Below are 16,823 nucleotides of genomic sequence, written 5' to 3' on the forward strand. Positions count from 1 at the left end.
CGGCGGCGGCGGCGGCGGCGACATGCCCCTCTGCCGTAAAGCGCGGCCGGGCGCCCTGCTGCTGCGGGGGCCTGGTCGGGGCGGGATGCTGGGCGGCGGGGGCGGCGGCGGGGGCGGCGGGGGGGGCGGCGGGGGTTCCTCCCCGCTGCCGCTGCTGCACCCGCGGACGGGCCGGCTGGTGACGGTGTCGCGGGGCGGGCGGAGCGCGGCTCGCTCGCAGCCCGGCCAGGAGTTCAACCACGGGCTGGTGCTGAGCCGGGAGCCCCTCGCCCCGGGCGCCGTCTTCGCCGTCCGCATCGACCGCAAGGTGAGGCCCGGCGCTGCGGGGGGGGAGGAGGAGGAGGGGAGGGGTCCCCAGAGGAGGGGAGGGGGGGTCTTGGGGATGGAGAGGCGCTGAGGGAGGGGGGAGAGCCCTGGGGGCCTTAGGGGAGGGGGCTGCAGGAGGAGGAGGGGAGGGCTCCCCAGAGGAAGGCCGAGGCAGTGGGGGGGGTCTTGGGGAGGGAGAGGCGCTGTGGGAGGGGGGAGACCCCTGGGGGTCCCAGGGGAGGGGGCTGCAGGAGGAGGAGAGGAGGGGAGGGGTCCCCAGAGGAAGGGAGGGGGGAGGGAGGAGGGGAGGGGAGGGGTCCCCAGAGGAAGGGAGGAGGGGAGGGGTCCCCAGAGGAAGGGAGGGGAGGTCTTGGGGATGGAGAGGCGCTGTGGGAGGGGGGAGACCCCTGGGGGTCTTAGGGGAGGGGGCTGCAGGAGGAGGAGAGGAGGGGAGGGGTCCCCAGAGGAAGGGAGGGGGGAGGGGGATCTTGGGGATGGAGAGGCGCTGTGGGAGGGGGGAGAGCCCTGGGGGTCTTAGGGGAGGGGGCTGCAGGAGGAGGAGGGGAGGGGTCCCCAGAGGAAGGACGAGGCAGTGGTGTGTATGGGGGGGGGTCTTGGGGATGGCTGTGGGAGGGCGAAGAGCCTTGGGGTTTGCAGCGGAGGGGGCTGCAGAGGGGGAGGAGGAGGAGAAGGGGAGGGGTCTCCAGATGATGCCCAGGCAATGGTGTGGAGGGGGCTCATAGAGGAGGGGGCTGCAGGAGCCCAGCCAGGAAGGAGAGGGGTCCCCAAAAGAAGGGCAAAGCAATGGGGGGGAAGTCTTGGGGATGGAGGTGCAGTCAGAGAGGGAGGAGACCCTCGTGGGGGGGTGCAGGGGAAAAGGCCGGAGGAGCAGAACTTGGGGGGGCCTTCAGGAGGAGGACAGGTCCCCAAATGGGGGTGCAGGGTTTGGGGGATGGAACTGGGCAGCTGACCTCCCCCTCCCCCCTCAGAAGGGGGCAGATCCTCAGGATCATGTGGGAGGGGGCTCGAGGTGAGGGGTCCCCAAAAGAAGGGAGGCAACGGGGGGGGGTCTTGGGTGATGGAGCTGGGCAGCTGCCCGCCCTCTGCCCCTCATCAGGGCTGGTGGGGGAGGGGCTGGAGGTGTATAGCTCCCCCCCCCATGGAGGAAACAGGAGACCCCTCCTCTTATGCCCCTCCCTCCCCCCAGCCCTTAAACACCCCCCCATTTCTTCCCAACACCTGTCCTTTCCCTTTCCCACTTGTGTCCCTATCTGGGCTGCAAAATGGGGAGGGGGGGTAGGCGAGACCACCAGGGATGCCACCGGCGACCCCCACTCAGAAAACAACTTCCAGGACCCAGGCTGGGTTTCCGAGACCCCCACCACCACCCAGACTGGGAGTTTTCAGAAAAGTTGACCCTTCCCCAGAATTCCCCAAAACAGCCTGTTAGCAGGAATCCCGGGTTGAGGAGGGTCGGACCCCAAGCCCCATGGGTGGGCGCCGAGTGCGAATCACAGCACCCTTCCTCCCCTTTAAGATTTTCCACCTCAAGTCGCTGGTCTGAGACGGTCAAGGTTCTCCTGCTTGAGCAGGGGGCTGGACTAGAAGACCTCCGAGGTCCCTTCCAGCTTCTACTCCGTTCTATCCCATGCGCTCCTCCCTCTCGTCTGCCCGCAGGTCAACTCCTGGAGCGGATCCTTGGAGATCGGGGTGACCGCCCTGGACCCCAACCACCTGGACTTCCCCAGCAGCGCCACCGGCCTCAAGGGGGGCTCCTGGATCATTTCCGGCTGCTCCGTCCTGCGCGACGGCCGCTCCATCCTGGAGGAGTACGGGCAGGACCTGGATCAGCTGGGCGAAGGCGACCGAGTGGGCATCCAGCGGACGGCCAGCGGGGAGCTGCGCCTCTGGGTCAACGGGCAGGACTGTGGCGTGGCAGCCACCGGCATCCCTCCCCGCGTCTGGGCCGTGGTCGACCTCTACGGCAAGTGCACCCAGATCACGGTGGTGCCGGGAAGTGCGGAGGAGGAGGAGGCGGAAGAGGGAGCCCCCCACGATGAAGGTACCCCCCCCAAAAGCGGAGAATTGTTGGGACAGACAGAAAGAAAAACAAGGGCGGTTTAGCACCAGGCGTGAGCGATAGAACGCAGAATAACAGAGTTGGGTTGCTTTTCAAATATTTAAATGTAAAAACTAGAAAATCAATAAAATTTTCTTCAGAAAAAAAGAATAAAAGATTTGGAAGGGACCTCGGGAGGTCATCTAGTCCAATCCCCTGTCCATTTCAGACAAGTGGTTGTCCCGTCTTTTTTGGGACGACCGAGATAGGCATAAAACGGGCGTTTTGCTCCAGATCTCAGCCTTCAAACTTGGGGTGGGTGAGCGGGGTGTCTCTCATTGTGTGTCTCGACTTTAAAAGGTGCGGACTTCAACTCCCAGAATTCCCCAGCCCAGCGGGATTCTGGAGAGTTGAACCCCACACATTTTTAACGTGGAGAAGCACTGGTCTTTAAGGACCGCAGAGAGTCTCGTCACCACAGCGGAGCCCCCAAATGTTTTTATTGCTAACTGAAACGTCGGTTGAATGAAGTTTGTCCCATTTTATGACCTTTCCTTCAGTCGCTAAGTGAATCTCTGCAGATGTTGAGTCAGTAGCCCGCTTGTTAAGCGAATCTGGCTTCCCCTATGGACTTTGCTTGTCAGAGAGTCGCAAAAGGGGATCACATGACCCCAGGGGACGCTGCGAACGTCGTAAATACGAGTCAGCTGCCAAGCCTCTGAATTTTGATCATGTGTCCCTGGGACGCTGCGACCGTCATAAACACGAGTCTGTTGCCCAGCGTCCAAATTTTGTTGTTTTGTTGTTGTTGTTGTTGTTGTTATTATTAATATTATTAATATTATTATTATTATTATTTCTACCCCGGGGGGCTGGGCACACTTTACATCTGGAGGGCGGGAACTGAATGCGCCCAGCGGGCACCAAGGCAGGCAGGACCACCGTCTCCCGCCTGGCACCCAAGATGAAGTGGGGAATCCTAGTGGGGTTCTTGGCTGCCCCTTCAGAAGCTTCACCCACGATTCTTGGCCTGTTCCCAGGCGTCATGGCCTGTGTCTGCTCTGGGAGGCACGCCTGACAGCCTTTCCTTCCCTCCTCTTCCTCCTCTTCCTCCTCCTCTCGGTAGCCCCGGAAGCGCCTTGCAACCAGACCCGGCCGGATAAATTTCCCAGCAGCCTGGAATCGGAGAACGGTGAGTCTTCCTTGGTGCAAAATGAAAAAAAGTGTCATAATTTCTAGGGGGGAAGGGGCGCGCTGGCTGTCCCCCCTTGCGACAGGAAGCGCTGGTTTTTGTTCTCCCTTTTTTACAATGTTTTCCCCTGCCTTTATCGTTCTTACCAAGAACTCAAAGAAGGGAATGTAACTGCTGCTCCTTCCTGTTCCTTTCCCCACCACCACCACAACACCCCTGCGGGGTGGACTGGACTGAGAGAGAGAGATTGCCCAAAGTTACCTAGATTCTTGTCACCTAGCTGGATTTCGTGGCTAAGGCAGAACTAGAACTCACCCTCTCCTGGTGATTGGCTCAAAGTAACCCAGCCAGTTTTCATGCCTAAGGCGGGACTAGAACTCACCGTCTCCTCTGATTGGCCCAAAGTCACCCAGCCAGTTTTCACGCCTAAGGCGGGACTAAAACTCACCGTGTCCTCTGATTGGCCCAAAGTCACCCAACCAGTTTTCACGCCTAAGGCGGGACTAGAACTCACCGTCTCCTCTGATTGGCCCAAAGTCACCCAGCCAGTTTTCACGCCTAAGGCGGGACTAGAACTCACCGTGTCCTGGTGATTGGCTCAAAGTCACCCAGCCGGCTTTCATGCCTAAGGCAGGACTAGAACTCACCGTCTGCTGGTGATTGGCCCAAAGTCACCCAGCCAGTTTTCATGCCTAAGGCGGGACTAGAACTCACCGTCTCCTCTGATTGGCCCAAAGTCACCCAGCCAGTTTTCACGCCTAAGGCGGGACTAGAACTCACCGTGTCCTCTGATTGGCCCAAAGTCACCCAGCCAGCTTTCATGCCTAAGGCGGGACTAGAACTCACCGTCTCCTCTGATTGGCCCAAAGTCACCCAGCCAGCTTTCATGCCTGAGGCGGGACTAGAACTCACCGTCTCCTGGTGATTGGCCCAAAGTCACCTAGCTTCTTTTCCAAGCCTAAGGGAGGGCCCGAGCAAAATGGGCAGCTGCTGGGGTCCAAACTCAGATGCGTTGATGTCCCACCCAATGACACACACACACACACACCCCTTGTAGGCTTCTCCAGCATGGAGCTATCGGAGGTGGTGAGCAACGCCATCCTGTCGGCCTACAACGGGAGCCTGCTGAACGTCAACCTGGGCAGCCCCCCCTCCGACTCCGGCCCCTGCGGAGCCCCCCCCATGACCTCCAACGACGCCCTGCTCTTCCACGAGAAGTGCGGCACGCTGATCAAGCTCAGCAACAACAACAAGACGGCCGAGAGGCGCCGGCCGCTGGACGAGTTCAACAACGGCGTGGTCATGACCAACCGCCCGCTGCGGGACAACGAGATGTTTGAGGTAAGGGGCTCCCGGCCCCTCCCTCCCCCCAGCAGTGCCCGGGGGAAAAAACGCGTCCCCAAATCTCCAGCACCCCCCCCCCAAAAAAGGAGCAGTTTTTCTCAACCTGGGCAACTTCAACTCCCAGAATTCCCCAGCCAGCTAAGCTGGATTTCGTGCCTAAGGCGGGACTAGAACTCACCGTCTCCTGGTGGTTGTCCCAAAGTCGCCCAGCCGGGTTTCCCGCCTAAGGTGGGACTAGAACTCAACGTCTCCTCTGATTGGCCCAAATTCACTCAGCTGACTTTCTTGCCTAAGGCAGGACTAGAACTCACCGTCTCCTGGTTATTGACCCAAAGTCACTACCTGACTTTCCTGTCTAAGCCTAGACTAGAACTCACCGTCTCCTGGTGATTGGCCCAAAGTCACCCAGCCGGCTTTCATGCCTAAGGCGGGACTAGAACTCACCGTCTCCTGGTTATGGTCTCAAAGGCGGGACTAGAACTCACCGGCACCTGCTTTCCAGCCTACTGTCTTAACCACCACTAGACCCCAGCTGGACTCAAGTCGCATAGAACCGGTGGGATCGACAGCCAATCGAGCAAGGCTGCCCGGGGGAATTCTGGGAGTCAAAGTCCACGACTCGCCCAGCGGCCCGGGTGGGGGGGGGAGAGAGAAAGAGAGAGAGGCGGTTTCAGAGGGGGGAGGGCGCTCTCTGAGGAAAGCGGGGATTTCCAGGCGCCGCTTCTCCTTCCCCAGATCCGCATCGACAAGCTGGTGGACAAGTGGTCGGGCTCCATCGAAATCGGGGTCACCACCCACAACCCCAACAACCTGGAGTACCCGGCCACCATGACGAACCTGCGCTCAGGTGACTTCCCCACTCGTGCGTATCCAGGGCGGGAGGGGGGGTTCCCGACCACCTTTGGGGGGGTCGGGGGTTGGGGTCTCCGCCGGGGGAGAGGGCCCGGGGGAGGGGAGTCACAGCAGCCGGCCCTTGTCCCCGCTTAGTTCTTCTTGTCATGCTCCACTCAACCCACGAAGGGACCATCATGATGAGCGGCTGCGGGATCCTGACCAACGGCAAAGGGACGCGGCGGGAGTACTGCGAGTTCAGCCTGGATGAGCTGCAGGTGAGCGGAAGGCCCTCCTCTTCCTCCTCTTCCTCCTCCCCTCCCCTTTTCGGACAACCCCCCCCCCTCCCCCGCATTTCCCCCGCAGGAACTCCCCCACCCCGCTTTGTCTGCCTCCCGCAGGAAGGCGACCACATCGGGTTGACCCGGAAGTCGAACAACGCTCTCCATTTTTACATCAACGGCATCGACCAAGGTGGGCACCATCTTTGTGTGTGTGTGTGTGTGTGTGTGTGTGTGTGTGAGAGAGAGAGAGAGAGAGAGAGAGAGAGAGAGAGAGAGAGAGAGAGAGAGAACCCCGTGGGCCTTTTTGTGATTCAGAGACCCAGGGAGGGGCTGGGTAGAGGGGAGGAGGGGGTGATACGTTCCTCGACTTACGACCAACCCCACCCCCGTTTTCATCTGGGGTTCATTTTATTCACGATTTTATCCCCTGGGTTTCTGCGATTGTAGATTTTTTAATGTTTTTAGTGCCTTAACATTTTTTTTGCTGTAAGCTGCCCAGAGCCAACAACAGCAGCAGCAGCAGCAACGACAAAATGATGATGATAATAATGTAATAATAATGATCCAACAACAGCAGCAGCAGCGACAAAACGATGATGATAATGTAACAATAACAGTAATAGCGGCAGCAGCCACAGAACGATAATAGTTAATAATGACAGCAGCAACAACAAAATTTTTATTTTATTTTTTAAATTTTAATTCCATTTATATCCCGCCCTTCTCCGAAGACTCAGGGCGGCTTACAAATAATAATAGTAACATAATTTCAGCGCAAAAAAAGATTGCAAAATTAGGTCAGTCCTGTGGGTGACTCACTTTGTGACCGCAAGGGACAGGCTGCAGTACGGTCCTGAGCCGAGCCCCGCCTGCAGAGTGACCCCGCCAATTCCTCCTGACGAAAAAGTCAGGGTTGACTTTTCAACTTTTGGGGAGTCCCATGACAGGCGTGGTTCCCTCTCTTGACAGGCGTGGCGACCACCCTCACCCCCCTGGTGGTCTACGGGGTGGTGGACCTCTACGGCATGGCCGTGAAGGTCACCATCGTGCACAACCACAACCACAGCGACCGCCTGCGGCGCAACAACGCCATCATGCGGGCGCTCTCGCCAGACGTGGGCCGGCGGGCCATGGACGCCGGCGGGGCCAGCGAGCCAGAACCGGAGCGCCTGCTTTTCCACCCAAACTGCGGCCAGAAGGCGGCCATCATCAACGAAGGACGGACGGCCCTGAGGCCTCAGTACGTATCTTCACCCCCGGGCTCCCTTTTGTGGTGATTGAATCGTTAAATTTATTAGCCACCCGTCTTCCTCGCCCGGTTGTGACCATGAGGACTAGGAAGATGCCAACCGCGGCTCCTTCGGGAGGGCTGCCAAGCCATTCAAAAGCACCCACAGCTGTGCCTAAGCAAGGAAGAAGGAAAGGCAGCAAGAAGGGGACGGGGTTGTGGTTTGTGTGAACTAAATTGGTGTCCAAAGGGCATTTGTGTCCAACCTCGGCAACTCTTATAAGACCTGTGGACTTCAACTCCCAGAATTCCCCAGCCAGCAAGAGTTTACCGGAACTCGTCAGGGATGGGAGAAGCCCAGGGGTAGGCAGCCTTGGCTGTTTTATGACTCGTGGACTTCGACTCCCAGAATTCCTGAGCCAGCCACGCTGAGGGGAAAGGGAGAGGTTTCCAAGCTGAGCCATGCTGGCTCAGGAATTCTGGGAGTTGAAGTCCAGAAGTCATCAAGGGAGCCATAGTTCCCCCATCTGCCCCGGGAATTCTGGGAGTTGAAGTCCAGGAGTCATCAAAGGGAGCCATAGTTCCCCCATGCTGCCTGAGGAATTCTGGGAGTTGAAGTCCACAAAGAGCCAAGGTTGCTTACCCCTGGGCTAGACCACTTACTGCATGTTATCACGGGTTTCGTTGTGTTTTTTTTTTTTTTACGGTAATTTTTGAGTCCAAAATTTCCATTGTTAAGTGTTTTGGTCTCAACTGTGGCCGTAAATCGAGGACCACCTGTGGCTTCTCCGGTCCACCTGTTGGACCTTGTCTGGAGAGGGCCTCTAAAGGAGAACTCTGCCCTTCGCTCCTCTGTCCATCCAGTGCCACCGACGACTTTAATCACGGCGTGGTCCTCAGCAACCGACCGCTGCGGAACGGCGAGGTCTTCCAGGTGAGGATCGACAAGATGGTGGACAAATGGGCCGGCTCCATCGAGATTGGCGTCACCACTCACAACCCCACCTACCTCCAGCTTCCCTCCACGATGACCAACCTCCGGTCAGGTGAGAACTGGGACCTCAATATTTTGGACGGGCGTGTCAAAAGTTTGGCAAGTTTGAAGACCTGTGGGTTAATCTTAACTAATTAATTAACCTTGAATATTCAGACACATCCCCCCTCGGAACAGAGTTTAGAGTCAGCTTACATAAAAGGGGCTAAAATTCTCACCTGTCTGATGTGGGGTTGGTGTCCCTCCGTGCCGTTCTCTTGCAGGGACCTGGATGATGACCGGGAACGGAGTGATGCACAACGGTACCACCATCCTGGATGAATACGGCCACAACCTGGATCGCTTGAAGGCAAGCACAGAGAGGGGCAAAAAAGTTTGTGGGAGGCAGAGGAGAGGGGGACATTGAATGTAGGATCGTAGGAATGTCTTGCAGGAAGAGCTTACGACCTTCCGTTTAGTGACCAAAGTTACAAAGCCACTGAAAAAAGTGACCTTATGACCATTTTTCACACGCAACAACCGTTGCGGCCTCCCCCTCCACCGCCCGGTCACCAGAATTGGCGAATGGCTCATACTTATGACGGTGTTACCGTGTCTTGGGGTCGTCTGATCCCCTTTGGCGACCTTCCGACAAAGCAAAGTCAGTGGGGAAGCCAGATTCGTTTAACAGCCGTGTTACCCACTTAACAGCTGCAGTGATTCACTTAACAACTGCGGCAAGGGAGGTCCTAAAACGGGGCAAGGCTCAATGACCAATTTCTCATTGAAGAACATAAATCCTGGACTCAAATCGTGTCAGAAGTTGAGGACTACCCCTATTCTGGCCCAGGCTCAAATTGCCAGTCTAAAGACATTCCTGTGAAAGAGGCATTAAGCAATAAAGTAGCCAATCAAACTCTCCGCCTCTGGATCTGGTTGTTCGCGCCCGATACCTGCCCTCTCTCAGGCTGTTCCCCTCTCCTCCACCCCTCCCCAGGCAGGTGACACTGTGGGCGTCGTGCGGAAGGAGGACGGGACCCTGCATTTCTTCGTCAACGGCGTAGCGCAGGGCCCAGCCGCCTGGAACGTCCCGCCAAATGTCTATGCCGTGGCCGATCTCTACGGTCAAGCTGCCCAAGCCACGATCGTGGATGACACAGGTAGTGGACACAGAGACCTCGTGGGACCGGAGTGGGCTAGGGAAACAGGTTGAGACAGGAACGAGGAACCTGGCTTATTTGGAAACCCAGGAGGTCAGGAGAAGTCAGAAGCTGGTTTACGACTCAGGAAGGGGAAATTCCCTGACAGTGAGAACAATTAATCAGTGGAAAAGCTTGTCACCAGAAGTTATGGGTGCCTGATCGCTGGAGGCTTTTAAGAAGAGACTTGACAACTGCTTGTCTGAAATAGTATAGGGCAGGGGTGTCAAACTGCCGGCCCGTGGGCCGGACACGTCACGAGGAAACCGCGCCCACCCCGTTGCCGGCAATGGGGAAAAAGTTCCGATATATCTCGTGACGTCGCAAGTTTGACATGTCTGGTATCGGGTCTTCTGCTTGAGCAGGGGGCTGGACTAGAAGACCTCCTGAGGTCCTTTCCAACACTGTGATTCTGTTATATCATGTAAAGTGTTAACTCTGCTTTAAAATGCTTTGGTAAGGCCAGTTTTAGTCAACACAATATAAAATTTATAAGAGACTCTGGAAAGAGTGCAGAGAAAAGCAACAAAGCTGATTAGGGGACTGGAGGCTAAAGCATATAAGGAACGGCTGCTGGAATTGGGGATGTCTAGTTTAATGAAGAGAAGGACGAGGGGGGACATGATAGCAGTCTTCTAGTATCTCAGGGGCTGTCCCAAAGAAGAGGGAGCCAAGCTATTCTCCAAAGCCCCTGAAGGCAGGAGAAGAAGCAACGGATGTAAACCAATCAAGGAGAGAAGCAACCTGGAATTAAGGAGAAACTTCCTAACAATGAGGACAATTAACCAGTGGAACAGCTTGCCACCGGAAGCGGTGAATGCTCCAACACTGGAGACTTTTAAGAAGAGACTGGACAACCATTTGTCTGATACGGTATAGGGTTTCCTTTCTGAGCAGGGGGTTGGACTGGATGGCCTCCAAGGTCCCTTCCAGCTCTGTCATTCTGAAAAAAAGAAGGAAATCCAAAAGAGAGGAAGACACCCCTATCCAGAAATACGGTTGATGGACTGGGATAGGGTCACACGCGACACACACAACTTTCAGATTTCTTTTTGGAATATTAATAATAAAGTTGGAAGGGACCTTGGAGGTCATCTAGTCCAACCCCCTACTCAGGCAGGAAACCCTATATACCATTTCAGACAAATGGCTGTCCAGTCTCTAAACAAAGTCATTACTAAAAGCCAACATGGGTTTGTCAAAAACAGATCATGCCAGACAAACCTTATTGCATTCTTTGACCAAGTGACAAAACTAGTGGACCAGAGGAATGCTGTAGATATAATTCACTTGGACTTCAGTAAGGCATTTGATAAAGTAGATCACAACCTTCTACTTGATAAGATAGAAAAATGTGGGTTAGACAGCATCACCACCAGATGGATTCGTAGCTGGCTGACAGGCCGTACTCAGCGTGTGGTCCTCAATGGAACCACATCTACATGGAAGGAAGTGTGTACTGGGGTGCCCCAGGGCTCTGTTCTGGGCCCAGTGCTCTTCAACATCTTCATCAACGATTTGGATGAGGGGATAGATGGGGAACTCATCAAATTTGCAGATGACACCAAGCTGGCAGGAATAGCCAATACTCCAGAAGATAGGCTTAAGATACAGGAGGATCTGGACAGACTCGAACACTGGGCACTATCTAACAAAATGAAATTCAATGGTGAAAAAAGTAAGGTTCTACATTTAGGCAGGAAAAATCAAATGCACAGGTGTAGTATAGTGGGTACCTTGCTCAATAGCAGCAACCGTGAGAGGGATCCCGGAGTCCTAGAGGACGATCCCTTAAATAGGAGCCAGCCGTGTGCGGCAACTGCCAAAAAAGCCAACACAGTGCTAGGCTGCATTAACAGAGGGAGAGAATCAAGATCACGTGAAGTGTTAATACCACTTTACAAGGCCTTGGTACTTGGAATACGGCATCCAGTTGTGGTTACCACGATGTACAAAAGAGGTTGAGACTCTGGAAAGAGTGCAGAGAAGAGCAACAAAGAGGATCAGGGGACTGGAGGCTAAAACACATAAGGAGCAGTTGCTGGAATTGGGTATGTCCAGTTTAATGAAGAGAAGGACGAGGGGGGACAGGATAGCAGCCTTCCAGTATCTCAGGGGCTGCCCCAAAGAAGAGGCAGTCAATCTCTTCTCCAAAGCACCGAAAGGCAGGAGAAGAAGCAACGGATGGAAACTAATCAAGGAGAGAAGCAACCTGGAACTAAGGAGAAACTTCCTGACTGTGAGAACAATTAACCAGTGGAACAACCTGCCTCCAGAAGCTGTGAATGCTCCAACACTGGAGGTTTTTAAGAAGAGACTGGACAGCCATTTGTCCGAAATGGTATAGGGTTTCCTGCCTGAGCAGGGGGTTGGACTAGATGACCTCCAAGGTCCCTTCCAACTTTATTATTATTGTTGTTGTTATTAAAATATTCATTAACCGCACCAGGTTCCCTCGCTGCCCTCTTTCCCACGGGCCAGCTTTTGAGCAGTGCACCCGTTGGCTCTCGGCTGGGTTCGGGGGTCTGTGTGTGTGTGTGTGTGTGTGAATGGGGTGGCGGTCTTCGAGAGGGGGGACTCTTAAAGGGGGGGTGACGCCCTAACTGGCTTCCTCCCAGATCTCCTTCCGCTTCCTGATGACCTCTCGGAGGGAAACAACCAGCTCTCCCCCAGCACCCCGTCTTCCGTGGCTTCGGCCAGCGACCTGCGTTTCCACCACCTGCACGGGAACAACGCCGTCATCACCAACGGGGGGCGTACGGCCTTGCGCCAGAACTGCCGCAGCGAGTTCAACGACGCCATCGTCATCTCCAACCGGTCAGTGAAAAACGGGGCGTGGCAGGGGGGGCGAGAGAGAGACGCGGTGACAGCTGGTCGAGGCTTCCCAAAACGGATCGATTTACGGCGAAACTTAGCCGGAGGGTTTTGCTCCGCTTCACGACCTTTCTCGCCGCAGCAAAGTGAAGGGTGGTTCATGGAATCTGGCTTCCCCTCCACACCCCCACACCCCGTTGACTTTGCTCGTCAGAAAGGGATCGCGTCTCACACACACACACACACACACGGGACACTGCGACCGTCATGAATATGACTTCAGCGGCAAAGATTCTGAACTTTGACAGTGGGACCGCAGGGGTGGTCAGGGTGAAAAGCGGTCCCCGGTGGCTTTTTTTTTCAATCCCATTCTAACTTCGGCCAGTCGCTAAGTGGGCGGTTGTAAGGCGAGGAGGGCCTGCGTCGGAAGGCCGGAGCTTTGAATGGGAGGAAGGAAAGGGCAGCGCTCAAGTCAACGACTGCAAGTGAGGCCTGGGTTGCAGTCGTTGGGATGGCGGCTTTCATCGCAACCATCCATCCCACAGGCCCCTGCGGGACGGCGAACTCTTTGAGATCGTCATCCAGAAGATGGTGGATCGTTGGTCCGGCTCCATCGAAGCAGGTGAGGATGGGCCGAAAGAGATTTTTTTGGGGGGGGAACGGAGGCCCAGAGCGACGGCCCCTCCGTAGCGCTTTTGGTGTCCCCCTTCCGTGCAGGAGTCACCGCCATCCGTCCGGAGGACCTGGAGTTTCCCAACACAATGACGGACATTGACTACGATACCTGGATGCTCAGGTAAGTGCAGGGCGGGGGGGGGGTTGTTCAAAGAGCTAATTGGATAATGGGGCCAAATTTGGCCTGATGGGGAAGGTTGCAGGCAAGGAAACCGGAGATGGTGAGTTCTAGTCCCACCGTAGGTATTTAAATCAGCTGGGTGACTTTGGGACAGTCCCCAGGCGACAGTGAGTTCTAGTTCCGCCTTAGGTATGAAAACCAGCTACGTGACTTTGGGCCAATCCCCAGGAGACGGTGAGTTCTAGTCCCACCTAAGGCGTGAAAGTTGGCTGGGTGACTTTGGCCCAATTACCCAGAGACGGTGAGTTCTAGTCCCGCCTTAGGCACAAAAGCCAGCTTGGTGACTTTGGGCCAATCCCCAGGAGACGGTGAGTTCTAGTCCCGCCTTAGGCATGAAAGCCAGCTGGGTGTCTTCAAGCCAATCACCAGGAGACGGGGAGTTCTAGTCCTGCCTTAGGCATGAAAGCCACCTGGGCGACTTTGCACCTACCACTCTTGAATCTCAGCCGTCGTTCACATTCCTTCCACCTAATGCCTTCGGTCCCTTCCTCTGGGCCCCTTTTGAACTCCCCGGAGGGCAAAAAAGTCAAGATGGCAACCACACCCTCCGATCCCGATCCTCCTCTATCTGCGTGCCGCCTTGCAAAAAGAGTTTTTTCTCCCCCCCCCCTCTCTCTCTGTGTCCCCTCTCAGCGGCACCGCCATCATGCAGGACGGCAACACCCTGCGCAACAATTACGGCTGCGACCTGGACTCGCTGACCACCGGCTCGCGCATCGGCATGATGCGGACGACCAAAGGGGACCTGCATTACTTCATCAACAGCGTGGACCAAGGGGTGGCTTGCTCCGGGCTGCCCCCAGGAAAGGGTGAGGCCATGTAGGGAAGGCCCAGAGTGGGGACACTATCCTGGGAGGGGCCTTTAAGAGCAGTGGACTTGGGTTCCCAGAATTCCCCAGCCAGCAGAAGTCCACCCATGTCTTGAAATACAGGTAGTCCTCCTGCCTGAGCAGGGGGTTGGACTAGATGACCTCCAAGGTCCCTTCTAACTCTATTGTTATTATCATCATCATTATTAAGGGCAGTTTGCTTAAAGTTACGACCGAGCGGAGAAATGTGACTTGACGGCTGTTTTTCACACTTGCGACCGTTGCGACGGTCGAAAATTCAGACGCTCGGCGTCTGGCTCCTCTTTACGGTGGTCGCAGCGTCCCGGGTTTCCCCCGATTCCCCTCTGGCGGCCTTCCGGCCAGCCAAGTCCCTTGGAGACGCCGTGTTGACTTAACGGCCCGCGCGACTCACTTTGCGACCGCGGCGATTCCCTTAACCGACTGGGTGCGAGACAGGCCGCGGAAGGGAGGGAGAAGCTGACTTAAGTGTCTCACTCAGCGACGGAAATTTGGGGCAGGATTGTGCTCGTAAGTGGAGGACTACCTGTATTCCTTTCCTCTGGGGCTGGGACCTCTGGGGGCTTCTGGGTAGAAGGGAGGAGGAAGAAAGGAAGAGGGGGAGGAAGAGGAAAACAGAAGAGGAAGAAAGGAGGGAAAAAGGAAGAGGGGGAGGGGAAAGGAGGAGGAAAACAGGAGAAAGGAGGAAGAAGAAAGGAAGAAAGGAGGAAGAAGAAAGAGGAAGAGGAAGAAAGGAAAGAGCAAAAAGAGGAAAAGAAAGGAAGAGGAGAAGAATGGAGGAGGAGGAAAAAAAGGAGGAAGAGGAAGAGGAAGAGGGCAGGGCGTGTGGGGGGGCCCCTTCTCTTCTGGGCTCCCTTACTCCTCTCTCCCTCTCCCGCCGCCCAGAGGTCTACGCCGTGGTGGACCTCTACGGCCAGTGTGTCCAGGTGTCCATCACCAGCTCCACCGGCCCGCTGGACAACAGCCTCTCCACCAGCAACATCACGGAAAAATCCTTCCCCATCCACTCGCCAGGTGAGCCCCCGAGACCCCCCCGAGACCCCGGGCAAGGGAGGGAAGGAAGGAAGGGAAAGGATGAGAAGGAGGGAGGGAGGGAAATAGACAAGGACAGAGGGAGGGAGGGAAGAGGAGGAGGAGAGAGGGAAGGAAGTCGCCACACCCCACTGACCGCCTGGCCTCGTTTCCCCCTCCTGCCCAGTTCCCGGGGTGGCCCACCGCTTCCACAGCACCTGCGGCAAGAACGTGGCCTTCCAGGACGATGGTTGCCGGGCCCTGCGGGTCTCCGGCTTCTGCCACGGCATCGTCTTCAGCGTGAAGGAACTGAAGACGGGTGAGGTCTTCGAGGTGAGGGGTCTGGCGAGGCCATCCAGACGTGCCCCAGCTGCAGTCGTGACGGGGGTGCCCCACGGTGACCCCCGTGCAACACCGGAGGGGGGGAGGATGGGAGCCCTGCTGGACGTCAGGCAGTTCTCAACAACGGTTCGTGTAGTGACCATTCAAAGTCACGACGGCGCTGAAAAAAAGGGATTTACGACCATTTTTCGTGCCGCAGCATCCACTGGACAAAATTCAAGACGTCTGGCAACTGACTCGTGCTTACGATGGTCACAGCGTCCTGGGAAAGGGGGGGTGTCACGTGATCCCCTTTTGCGACCTTCTGGCAAGCAGAGTCAATGGGGGAAGCCATGTTGACCCTCAAGCTGTGTTACTCGCTTAACAACGTCAGTGGTTCACTGAACGACGGTGGCAAGGAAGGTCGTAAAATGGAGCAAAACTCACTCAGCGACCGTCTCACTTAGCAAAATTAATTTGGGGCTCAGTTGTGGTCGTACGTTGAAGGCTACCTACAAATCCGAGCCATTTCGGATATCCTCAAACGCACTTCGTAAATCTCTTACTTAGTAACAGATATTTTGGGCTCCATTGTGGTCGTAAATCGAAGACTTCCTGTACGGTCATATGTTGTGACGGTGGTAAAACTGATTGGCCGTATGACTGACCTAGTTTTATGACTTTTTCTGCAGCGGTCGTTAAGCAAACCCTGCAGTCACTAAGTGAACTAACATGGTCAGTGTGTTCACGATTGGGCTGAAAACTAGAAATATCAGTTTTCGGCAACGTCGTCCTGAAAGGTGGGTCACACACTTCAAAGAGCCGTAAATGCAGCCCGGTTGCCCAGAGGCCAAACATTGGTCACGTGACCTCAGAGGGAGCCCCACTTCCATCAAGATGGCGGCCAGGCGGTTCTCTGCATCCGACCATAAGAGAGTCTGTTGTTATGACACAAATTTGTTAAGTCGTGCTTGTTGTAAACTGGCTCTTAAAGAGACTCGGACCCTGCTGGCTCTTAAAGAGACTCAGACCCTGCTGAGTCATTGCCATCATTCCATCTTACATTTTGCATTAGATAAGCTGGTCACCTGTTATATCAGTACCTTGACAACCCAGTCCAAACTTCAAATGGTACCTGAGCGACTGGCGGTAAGGCAAGGGCCACGCGTACGCCATCTTGATGGAATGCAGCGCCCCTCGAAGGAAGGACAAAGAAATGTTTGAAATGCATTTGGGGGTGCCGGCGGTTTCACTGTTAACGCACCCCGGTTTACGTTCCCGCTTCTCCTCTGTCTCTCCAGGTGAAGATTGACGAGGTGGACGAGAAGTGGTGTGGATCCATCCACATAGGCTTGACCACGCTGCTGCCCTCGGATGCCACCTGCATGGCCACGGGGCTGCCCTCCTCCCTCTTGGAGCTCCGGTCGAAAGTGACTTGGCTAGTGACGGGCTCGGAGGTCCGGCGCAACGGCGTTCTGCAGAAGCAGAATTACGGGTGCTCTCTGGAGCGTCTCGGGGTGAGTGGGGGGGGGGGAGTCTGCAAGCCAAAACTAGGTG

General features: G+C 55.8%; 1 protein-coding gene across 1 annotated transcript in view; it reads left to right on the forward strand.

The window, feature by feature from the left end:
* Positions 1 to 22: 22 nt before the first annotated feature.
* The window catches only part of NEURL4 (neuralized E3 ubiquitin protein ligase 4), a gene marked incomplete at its 5' end in the record, with an annotated part of 30,073 nt that continues 13,272 nt past the window's right edge, over positions 23 to 16,823 (forward strand). Inside the window, 18 exons of the mRNA XM_083380243.1 lie at positions 23 to 307; positions 1,984 to 2,368; positions 3,492 to 3,557; positions 4,615 to 4,898; positions 5,637 to 5,748; positions 5,922 to 6,010; positions 6,134 to 6,206; positions 6,986 to 7,256; positions 8,109 to 8,290; positions 8,502 to 8,587; positions 9,215 to 9,377; positions 12,035 to 12,233; positions 12,776 to 12,852; positions 12,948 to 13,026; positions 13,720 to 13,895; positions 14,820 to 14,948; positions 15,133 to 15,278; positions 16,568 to 16,783. Of these exons, the coding sequence (XP_083236369.1) occupies positions 23 to 307; positions 1,984 to 2,368; positions 3,492 to 3,557; positions 4,615 to 4,898; positions 5,637 to 5,748; positions 5,922 to 6,010; positions 6,134 to 6,206; positions 6,986 to 7,256; positions 8,109 to 8,290; positions 8,502 to 8,587; positions 9,215 to 9,377; positions 12,035 to 12,233; positions 12,776 to 12,852; positions 12,948 to 13,026; positions 13,720 to 13,895; positions 14,820 to 14,948; positions 15,133 to 15,278; positions 16,568 to 16,783 (3,018 nt within the window). The remainder of the gene's footprint in view (positions 308 to 1,983; positions 2,369 to 3,491; positions 3,558 to 4,614; positions 4,899 to 5,636; positions 5,749 to 5,921; positions 6,011 to 6,133; positions 6,207 to 6,985; positions 7,257 to 8,108; positions 8,291 to 8,501; positions 8,588 to 9,214; positions 9,378 to 12,034; positions 12,234 to 12,775; positions 12,853 to 12,947; positions 13,027 to 13,719; positions 13,896 to 14,819; positions 14,949 to 15,132; positions 15,279 to 16,567; positions 16,784 to 16,823) is intronic.

The sequence above is a fragment of the Vipera ursinii genome, assembly GCF_947247035.1.
Source record: "Vipera ursinii genome assembly, contig: scaffold_137, whole genome shotgun sequence".
Taxonomy (NCBI): domain Eukaryota; kingdom Metazoa; phylum Chordata; class Lepidosauria; order Squamata; family Viperidae; genus Vipera; species Vipera ursinii.